The 10,505-nt window shown below is 49.3% G+C and overlaps 1 protein-coding gene across 1 annotated transcript in view; it reads right to left on the minus strand.

Moving 5' to 3' along the window:
- Nucleotides 1-10,505, minus strand: part of Slc7a8 (solute carrier family 7 member 8) — a 59,700-nt gene that overhangs the window by 6,772 nt on the left and 42,423 nt on the right. The window contains exons 4-8 of the mRNA NM_053442.1: nucleotides 9,787-9,912; nucleotides 7,483-7,636; nucleotides 6,803-6,926; nucleotides 4,849-4,952; nucleotides 468-564 (exon numbers count right to left, since the gene is read on the minus strand). Coding sequence (NP_445894.1) covers nucleotides 468-564; nucleotides 4,849-4,952; nucleotides 6,803-6,926; nucleotides 7,483-7,636; nucleotides 9,787-9,912 — 605 coding nt within the window. The remainder of the gene's footprint in view (nucleotides 1-467; nucleotides 565-4,848; nucleotides 4,953-6,802; nucleotides 6,927-7,482; nucleotides 7,637-9,786; nucleotides 9,913-10,505) is intronic.

Here is a 10,505-nt window from a genome sequence, read left to right on the forward strand (position 1 = left end):
CTGAACTATTTTGATGGCATTTTCCAAGAGGCTACAGGGTACCCTGGGCGGAAAGGTGGTGAGGTTGGGGGAAGGGCGAGCAGTGCCGGCAGAGGCTCAGAGCGGCACCTTGTGGGAGCAGGTGCCAGTAAGTACAGGGGCAGAGACAGGATTTTGTTAGGCTTTGGCATTCTAAGTCTTTTCAGTCTGAGTCAACAGGATAGGAGGAGAAAAATGAGTCAGCCTGAGAGTTGTAGGTGTTTTAGACTCAGGATCTTTCCTAATTATATCCCTTGACATTCATAAAGCCAGTGGCCACATGTGCTAACTTAGCCAGAGCCCAGGGAAATGCAGAACTAGATAAGAAGGGGTGGCAGGTATGTAGGGACAGATGGTATGACTCCCAATCAAGACTGGGCACAAAGCGAAGGATCTGCGCAAGGCTGGCGGCTGGCGGCGGCAGGGGTGGGGTGGGGGTGGGGCCTTACTGTGAAGAGCAGTGCTGGGATTGGGGTGCAGCGCTTCACGTGGATCATGGCTAACACGCTGGGAAGGTGGCCTTCTCTGGCTCCAGCAAAGAACAGCCTGGCAGGAAGAAAAGTCCGTCAGTCCGGGATAGCCTGTGAACCACTAAGCCGAGGTTCCCTCACCGTGCTCTCCTTTGGTCCACACAGCAGTCCCCTCCACCGGCTAGGACCCTGCCTTCGTGGGCACGCTTTCCGGCCCTACGTTCACAAATGCAGGCACAGGCAAACCAGAGGCAGCCAATGGATAGGTGCACAGATCGGGGTGCGTGGAGACTGACAGTATGATGTAGCTGGCTCAGGGCACTCTGCTCCACTCCCCATGTCTACGAAGCTATGAAGCTATGGGAGCTACAATGGGCCTTGAATTCCTGCTCCTCCTGCCTCTACTTCTTTAAAACCCGAGCTAAGGTCCAGCCCACTGCTTGGCTGCGTTTCTCCTTTACCTAAGAAACGTCTTGTCCTTAAGGGCGACTGATTCCCTGGCACAGAGCTCCAAGCCACCTGTGCACTGCTCTAACAGCGTTCTTATCATATCCGGAGACTAGCTGCGTCTGTGAGAATGGAGAGAGGCCAAGGGCTGGAAAAACATAGGCGGGGCTCTGCCCAGGTGCCAGGCCATGCTTGTCCGTTGGCAGGTCCTTTCCTTAGAGACTTGTGGCTGCACAAGCCCTGTCTAAGAGGATTAGGGGCAACTTCCTACTGCACGGTCTCGGTGAATCTCACAAGCCCTGGCTGGTTTAGACTGTGGCCTTTTTGTTAATGTGGACTGATCTACTATCTTTATGATGCTTTGATTCCTGATCCCAATATGGTAATGAAAGAAACTCTGAACCCCACCCCACCCCCCAAAAAAAGCAGGTGGGACACCGATAGCTTCTTGTTTGTCCATAAACTGTCATGACTTCTCAATCACACTTGAAATTTGTGCATTTTATTGTATATACACTGCACCTAAAATGTATACCCTTAGAAATACTCATTCTATCCTCTAGAAGTCTTCTTTAAAAAACAAACAAACAGGGGTTGGGGATTTAGCTCAGTGGTAGAGCACTTGCCTAGCAAGCGCAAGGTCCTGGGTTCGGTCCCCAGCTCCGAAAAAAAGAAAAGGAAAAAAAAAAAAAACCCAAAAACCCTAATACAAGAGTTGCTGAAAGTTGCACATACACACAAAGGCTCTGGCAGGGAGCCGAATCCCAAGTGTTCTTAAAAGCTTAAAATTATGACACTGGGTAAAGAAATTAGGATATATCTATAAGATGGGAAATGGTGAAGTTAAAAAAAAAGTCATGTTTTTTCACACTTTTTATTTCATGTGTACTGGGGTTTATCTGAATGTATGTCTGTGCACTGTGTGCGAGCTGTGTCGGCGAAGGCCAGAAGAGTCAGATCGTTACAGATGGTTGAGCCGCCGTGTGGGTGCTGGGAGTTGAATCTGGGCCATCTCTCCAGCCCTCAAAATCATGTTTCTGAAGAAAATGATTATGTGAGAACATGCTCACAATACAACATCAAACAAAAATGCAGCCCATAAATCCGAGATCCTAAGCTGGGCATGGCGGCACATGCCTGTGAACCCAGCACATAGAGCCCAAGGGAGGGGATTTGCCATTTGAGGCCAGCATATGTGACCCTGTCTCATAAATAGGGAGAGGGCAGGAGGGCAGGCTCAGTGGTTAAGCATAGTTGTTGCTCTTGCAGGGGAACTGGGTTCGATTCCCAGCAACCACGTGGTGGCTCATAACCATTTACAATTCCAGTTTAAGGGGCACCTGACACCTTCTTCCCACCCTGTGGGTGCCAAGTACACACATGGTTCATAGACAGACAGGCAGGCAAATTCATACAGACTAAAACGTGATTTTTTAAAACACCCGTAGGAGGGCTGGAGAGATGGCTCAGCAGTTAAGAGCACTGACTGCTCTTCCAGAGGTCCTGAGTTCAATTCCCAGCAACCACATGGTAGCTCACAACCATCTGTAATGAGATCTGATGCCCTCTCTGGGTGTCTGAAGACAGCTACAGTGTAGTTACATATAAATAAATAAATATTAAAAAACAACAAAAAACACCCGTAGGAGAGAAGGAGATAGTGGGGAAGGCAGGGAGAGACCCAGACTCAGAGCAACATTGAAAACAGACCCTTCCCTCTTATCTCTTTATGCCTCTTTCAAACAAAACAAAAACCAAAAAAATCCACTGCCAGCAACAGTTATTACACTTTAGTGTTAATAATCTGTTTTCTTTAAAAAACTTAACTTCATCTGTGTATTTACATATTTGTTCCTGTGTGTGTGTTATCTGTGGAGGTCAAAATGACAACCTATGTGAGCCAGTTCCCTTCTCCCACCATGTGAGTTGGGTTCCTGGGGTCAAACCCAGATCACCAGGAGTGGCAGTGCCTTTTCCTGCTGAGCCACCTAATGGATGAGAGGAAGGTGACAGCGTGACAGTGCACAGGGATTTGCTCTGTAGCCTAGGCTGGCCTGGAAGTCTTGGCCTTCTTGGTCTAGCCTTCTGAGGGCTGACATGGGAGGTGTATGCTCCCACACCGGGCCTAAGAGAATTGCTTTGTATCTGGGGTGGAATGTGGTAACAGCAGCCGCTAGAAGTGTAGGAGCTGGCTGCGACTCTGAGTCCCATAAGCAGTTGTCACCATGATCTACTGAGGCCAGCTTCCCTAATTCCATGCAGACACATGCAGCCCCTCGCTTCTTCCATGGTGAGGTGCTCTCCAGCCGGCACAGCAGCATGCATTAGAGCCTGGGAGGCTCTGCGGGCTTCTTCATGCCAGGTTCTCATGCATATCCTCCACATACAGCCAGGGCCAAGTGTAACTAACTGTCCAGGTCCAACAGCCCCATGTCACAAGAAACAATCCCAACAGGGGACAATGGGGAATATGATGGCCCTAGGTAAAACACACACACACATGCACACACGCACAAACACACGCAACACATTCACATGCGCACATGCACAGGTGCAGACACACACATACACACATACACACGCTCACGCGCGCACACACACACACATTCACACCCACACACACACACACATGCGCACACGCTCATGCACGTGCACACACATGCGTGCTCGCACACACAGCTTGCTCGGCAAGAATCATCCAATTCAATCTTGGGGACAAAGAAAGAATGAAAGAAAGAAGAAAGGAAAGACGGAAGAGAGTGGTAGGTGAGCTGAGGTGGCGTGGGAGGGGAGGCCACACCTCTGGCATCTCCTGCATGCACACGTGACTATGCTGCATGCATGCAGACCACTGAGTGGCCTGCCTGAGGGACAAACCCCAAACTAAAGCGACTGCAGCCAGCCACTCTCCTCCAACAGATCTCAGGGAGTCTCATGGGCCAGGGCTCTTCCACTGCTTGCCCTCTGCTAGGGCCTCCAGGTGGCCACGGCTCCTGTGTAACACGCACACGAGGTTGCTACGGGTGAGTGTGTGTTCTCCTCTGTCGAAGGTGATGCCCACACTCCCTCTCGACTGCTCTGGATCCTGGGAACAACGGCAGTCTCTGTCATCTCACCGGAATGTCTCTGTGAGGTGTCCAGCGGTGTGGGAAACAGCTGAGACCAGACTCATCTTTTGAATAGTACTGGGTTTCTAGGGCACAGAAACCCTGTGGGTCACACAAATGGTAACCCTTCCACACCTGTACACCCAGAGGTTCATTCTAGAGATGGCAGGAAGGAAGGGACATAGAGAAAGGCCCTGATCCCAGGGTAGATGGGGCAAGGCTCCCGGGCCTGCTCATGTTTCTGGCTTCCCAAGGAATTCTGGGTTGAGGTTGTGGCTACTGGCTCTCACACTGACAAGTTTCCATTCTATTCCTCCCTACTCAAGCCTTGTGGCCTCCCACAATTCCTGGCTCTTGAGTAGGGAGTAGTCCTGCCTCCTTAGGACACTCAGAGGGATCTCTCCCAGGTGGAGTCTAGCTCTAGATATTCATGAGAGGCCAGACCTCAAGGTTTCAGGCACAAGAATCCTTCCTGGTTTCTTTCAAAGTAGGGTTTCTTTCTGGTTAGTAGTAGCCTGTGTCCACACAAGGGGGAGAGGGGACTCTCGGAATGTAGCCAAGATACTATCCTGCTGTCAACCACAGCTCTACTTCTTTCAAAGCAAGGTGGGCTTCCTTGCACACCCCATATCATAGGTCACCCCCAAAGCAGCAAGACCCCCCCCTTAGCACCCACACTGACATGCATACTCCCATAAAGCCACCACTCAAGAGGTTGCACAGAATCCTGCTGATAGACAAGTCCATCAAAGACACACAGCAATGTGGCCAGAAAAGTGGCCCGGAGGGCCCTGGCAAGCACTCACCGGGAGGAGGTGAAGAGGGAACCGTTGACTCCACCAAATGTGGACAGGGCGACGGAAATGGGCATGATCCAGGCCATGACCCCTAGGAGCTTCTCTCCAAAAGTCTGGGAGGGAAAGCAGGAAATGAAATGAGTGGAGACAAAGGTAAAACCCAAATTCCCATCCGTTCCTCACTTCCGGAGTGCCTGTCTCCCATCTACCCTGCCGACGCTCTCTGGCTGCCGTGCCACAGAGACAGCTACACTTCAAACACGACATGCTGTGGGTTAAAGTAGCTGAGAGGGCAGTATATGGTGGTGATAACAGCGATGAGCTAACACTTATCCTCGGTTATGAATGAGGAAATCGAGGCACTCACGGACCTGCTGTAGCTTACGTCAGACTGTACGCTGCGGGAATTGGGGTGGAAGCCAGGTGTTGTAAGTGCACCCTGTGCACACTAGAGCAGATGAATCTCCACAGAGAGATCCACAGACTTACAGACAGATTCAGATCTACTCCCTCCTTCGACAAGGCTTGCTTACTTATTTTTTCCAGTGCTGGGGATCTAAGCCCAGGGCCTTGCTTACGTGAGGCAAGTACTCTGCCCCTGAGCGAGTGTCTCCGCCCTGGGCTCACTATTTTTGGGCTCTGGTTTCCCACTTACAAAATACAGAAACGAACCCTAGTCAGACTCTCTAAATTCACAGAAGCCTATCATCATGGTAGGAAAAGAAGGACTAGCCATTTTTCTTTTTCTTTTGAGACATGTTTCCTCTGTGTAGCCCTGGCTGTCCTGGAACTTAGTCTGTAGGCCTCAAACTGAGAGGTCTGCATCTGACTGCCAGTCTCCTGAGTGCTGGGATTAAAGGCTTATGCTGCTACAGCCTGGCATGACTGGCTGTTTCTTTGGCTGAGAAAGAAGCAGTTGTGAATTATAGCTGAGACTTCACATGCATATACATGTGTGTATATATAGTTTAAGGACAAGCCCTTTCTAAAGTCTCTGAGTCATGCTTATAGCACGAGCCTGGGGAGATGATGTGTAGAATAGATGCCCTGTTGTGCCTGGAGGCTGCTGGCTTTAGGAGGAGGTGGCCACAGGATGTGGCAGGGTACATTTCTCTTCAAAGATGAGCCAAGTCATGACAGCGTTTGGTTTGAAGCTAGGGGAAGGTACAGCATGGCTTGGCTCCTGGGCCTCCCTCAGATAGCAGGTGTTCTGTGATCTCTTTGTCCAAAGGGCATAAATCACTCTGATATCTGAACTACTTACTGGGGTGTGTGTGTGTGTGTGTGTGTGTGTGTGTGTGTGTGTGTATCTATGTGTATTCATGTGCATGGGTGGGTATGTCTAAGTGTGTGCATGTGCGTGTATAGGTGTATGTGGTGTCTATGTGTGCATATGTATGTGTGTATGTGCCTAGGTGTGCGCATGTGTATGCATGGGTGTGTGTGGTGTCTATGTGTGCCTATGTATGTGTGGATGGAACACAGGGCTTTGCACTTTACTATAGAATCACCTCCTTGGCCCTTCAATACCCAGTTTTCCCTGACGAGAGCAATCAGTTGGCCTGAGTTTGCATGATTCCCAGAGAAAGAAAAGAAGAACAGAGAGAATCAGTGTGTCTTGTGTGGCACACGTCTCCATGTGGACCGGTCTGTCTTACATAATCTGCAAGCTTACGGGAGACAGTGAACTTGTTCTATAAAACATTAGATATCTCAATACCAAAGGCCGTATAGACTCTGGCAACTTCTCAGGCAGCCATGGTAGCTGTCTTGGAACTAACCCAGCCATTAGTTTGCTCCTGGGCACTTGGAAGATACCCTGCAGAGGATGCATGTGGATTTCAACCTGAGGAGGTGGGATGACGTCCCATTCCATGAGGCCCTGCATCAGGGAAAAGCCAGTGGGCTAAACAGGCAGATCCATGTTGGCACTCTGGGTCAGGGACCCTGAGCAATTTCTTACCACAGCGACTGCATTTGAGGCCAGCAGCTCCTGGGGGGACATTGCAGTGACATAGGCGATATTAGCAAAGACGTACACAAATGTGACCAGTGGGATGGAAATGAAGATGGCTCTAGGAAGGTTCCTGTGGAGGGAGAGGAGGTCAGAGGGAAGCCAGGGGACACTCTCTGCTGGGGAACTCCGGGAGCCTAGACTTGCACGCTGTTCCTCTGTTTGGGAGGCAGGTTTTGACTCGGGTGAGGCAAATAGAGGAAATAGAGGAACAGAACAGTTGAGAGGAAATAGAACAGTTTAGGCCAAGAGACATGTTTCACCTGCTTATCATCTCCTGACTCAGATCTGGACCATGCACCCTTTCTGCTGTCTTACGATAGAAGGTTGGGCTTGGCCCCAAACAGATAAAATGCTGAGACTTCGCAGGACAGCACCTTTTCTATAGCAGTCGTGCTGTCCCGCATAGCCCTTGAGTTTTCACCTGCCCTGGGACACTCAGGATGCTTCCCCTTCTCTTAATAAGGGGGGTGGTAAATGGTTCGAATTCCTGGGATATCAACTGTCATTTTATGGTAGACCAGGGCATGTCCTGGATGGGGCAAGAAGGGAGTCCACGGTTCCTTTTTCCAGCGGTGGATACTGTGTGACCTAAGGGTGAACAGAAGAGCTCCACTCATTTGACTCACTTGTAAGGATCCACAAGTTCCTCCGTCACGTAATTAAGGAAGTTCCAGCCTCCGTAGGCAAAGGAGCCCTGGAGGAAAGCCAGAGCGACGAGGCCGATGTCTGGTTCTTGGAAATTCTCAAATGCATTCTTTGGCTCCAGCCAAAAGAATTCTCCTATGGACACAAGAGGCAGGAGGCTGCTCAGAGAGAGGAACCCAGGCCCAGGAGCCCATGGCCACCCAGGCATTGCCTCAACCTCCCCTGTGGTGATATGCTAGCTCCTTGTCTGTTCTTCAGTGAACCTACTGTGTAAGAGAAGCAGAGTAAGAGGAAATCCAGGCCCAGGACCTCTCAGAGCCTGGAACCTTGGAACCATGAGTCCAAACAGGGGCCTTGGCTCAAAGCACAGCTCAGAATGTCCTTTTCAAAAAGGCAATGGTGGGGTTGGGGATTTAGCTCAGTGGTAGGGCGCTTGCATAGCAAGCGCAAGGCCCTGGGTTCGGTCCCCAGCTCCGAAAAAAAAAAGAAAAAAAGAAAAAAAAAAGGCAATGGTATTTAGTAGGACAGTCCATGTAAATGGGGGAGCTAGTGTCAAGGCAGTCTTTGGACTACTGTTCTTTCTCTCTTTCTCTCTTTCTCTCTTTCTTTCTTTCTTTCTTTTTTCTTTCTTTCTTTCTTTCTTTCTTTTTCTTAAGATTTATTTATTTACTTTTTTAAACATTTTTTTAAACTTTTTAAAACTTTTTTCCAGAGCTGAGGACTAAACCCAGAGCCTTGCGATTGCTTGGCAAGCGCTCTACCACTGAGCTAAATCCCCAGCCCCGATTTATTTATTTTATTCATACGCGAACACTGTAGCTGTTTTCAGACACACAAGAAGAGAGCATCGGATCTCGTTACAGATGGTTGTGAGCCACAATGTGGTTGCTGGGATTTGAACTCAGGACCTCTGGAAGAGCAGTCAGTGCTCTTAACCACTAAGCCATTTCTCCAGCCCTCTGGACTACTGTTCTTGATATATTATTGTGTTTCATGAAGAAAGCATCAAGAACAACCAACACTCAGATATAAGTTCTCACAGACCTCTAGCATTCTGTCAGTTCAAGCCTATTTTGTTTGCTTTGTCCACAGTCCATCACTTCCTAAGGGATATTTGGTCTTCTTCTGGGTTCTTTGGTAAAAAAAGGTGCCGGGTTTGGGCTGGAGAGATGGCTCAGCAGTTCATAGAGCGTGCTGTACCTAAAGAGAGCATCCAGGGTCTATTCTCAGCAGCGACATGGTGGGTGGCTCACAACCAGGTGATCCAATGCTCTCTTCTGGCTTTATGTGTACTCAGCATGCACATGGTACACATACGTATACGTATGTGCAGGCAAAACACTTACACAGATAAAATATAAAATACATATAATACATCTGAACCTATTTTATTCAAGTTTCTGGGCTGAAGATGTAGCTTTGTGTTAGAGGGCTAGCACAGCATGTGCAAAACCCTGGGTTTGAGTATATACACCTGCACCACACAGACCCACGGCTGCTGACTAAATAAGGCTGGGTTAAGACAAAGAAATTGGCTCTGCTGTTTGGACAACCATAACCCAGCAATAGGACAAGAAATAAGGAGGTTTGTGTGATCAGGAGAAAGAACTGAGAACAGGGTTGGAAGGATCCTTTATCTTTGAAAAGATAGCACAATGTTTCCTAAGCCTAAATCCCTGAAAACAATATGTCTGTCCGTCCACCCTCCCCTCCCCTCAAGGGCTTAATTCCGCTGATTAAAATGATCAAGGGGAGTATCTCGCGCAGGGCTTGTGGGCAGGCAGGAGGTGTTCCTGTTTGTCATCTCATTTTCCCCCGAGAGGCAGTGACGATGTGCAGAGCCCAGCAGTGCTACAGGGTCCCATGGAAACCAAATCCAGATCAAATCCAATGGGGAATGTTGGCAGAGGCCTCAAGAATGTAGAGCTCCTTCCCCCCAGAGATTATGAGCAATATTGAAATATATGAAATTCTCTTCATCTGCCCTTCATCTTAAGCTACTAACCAAGTACAAAGAGAAAATGCAAGAAATGTCTTCCCTGGGGTTGTGGCAAAATAGCCCCTGAGTACAGAGATCTGGGGTCCTCGCTTCGCTGTGTTAGTCCTGAAGCAAGGGCAGAGAGATGGATCTTTGCAAAGTGGCGGATGGGAATGGAGGTGGGCACCCCTAATCCCGAGGAAAACATCATCTCGTCCCCTTTGTCAAACAAGTGAACAACAGAAGCCAGTCAAAGTCACCACTCGGGAATCTCAGGATGAGTCCGAGCGAGGGATGGAGACATTACCTTTGCATATCTGCACAACACCCATGATGATGATCAGAGCCAGGGCCAGGAGCTTCCCAGCCGTGAAGATATCTTGAACCCGGGTGGCCCATCGGACACTGGAGCAGTTGACCCATGTGAGCAGCACTGAAATGAGAATCCCGGAGAGGCTTTCAGACACCGCAGGACACCTGCTACCCAGAGCACACTGTTCAGCTTCCCACCCTCACACACGCGCAGCCCCAGTGACCAGAAACTTTGGCTCGCTTAATAGGTTACAATGGGGATTACATGCCCCAAATTAGAGCTTGTTCTGAGCACTCATTCCCTGTCCAGGGCTGGAGGCCAGGGCTAGGCAGGGAAGTGTGGGCACTGGCCCAGGAGGCTTCTTCATGATCAGGGTACAGAATGGACTGAGGATTCCAGTCGTTCTCTCTGCACGGTGAGCTCTGAGCCTGAGTATAATCTTGGATATTGCCTTTCTGAGCCTGGTTCTGGGGCAGCAGAGGGTTAGGGACTCCTTGTTACTTCTTAGGTTTATCGCAGTATAAAATTCACCTTAAAGCAATGAGGAACAACAGCTGAACCCTTTGTGTCCCTTCTCAGCCTCCTCTTGAAGCGTCTGAATCACAGGCTTGTGCCACCCCATCCACATCAAAGCTCACCTTTCTAAGGAGTCCATTTTGATGAGATTTGTCAGATGGATTGTTAATCATCCCCACACTTGATATTCCCGACAT

Source organism: Rattus norvegicus, chromosome 15 (assembly GCF_036323735.1).
Source record: "Rattus norvegicus strain BN/NHsdMcwi chromosome 15, GRCr8, whole genome shotgun sequence".
Taxonomy (NCBI): domain Eukaryota; kingdom Metazoa; phylum Chordata; class Mammalia; order Rodentia; family Muridae; genus Rattus; species Rattus norvegicus.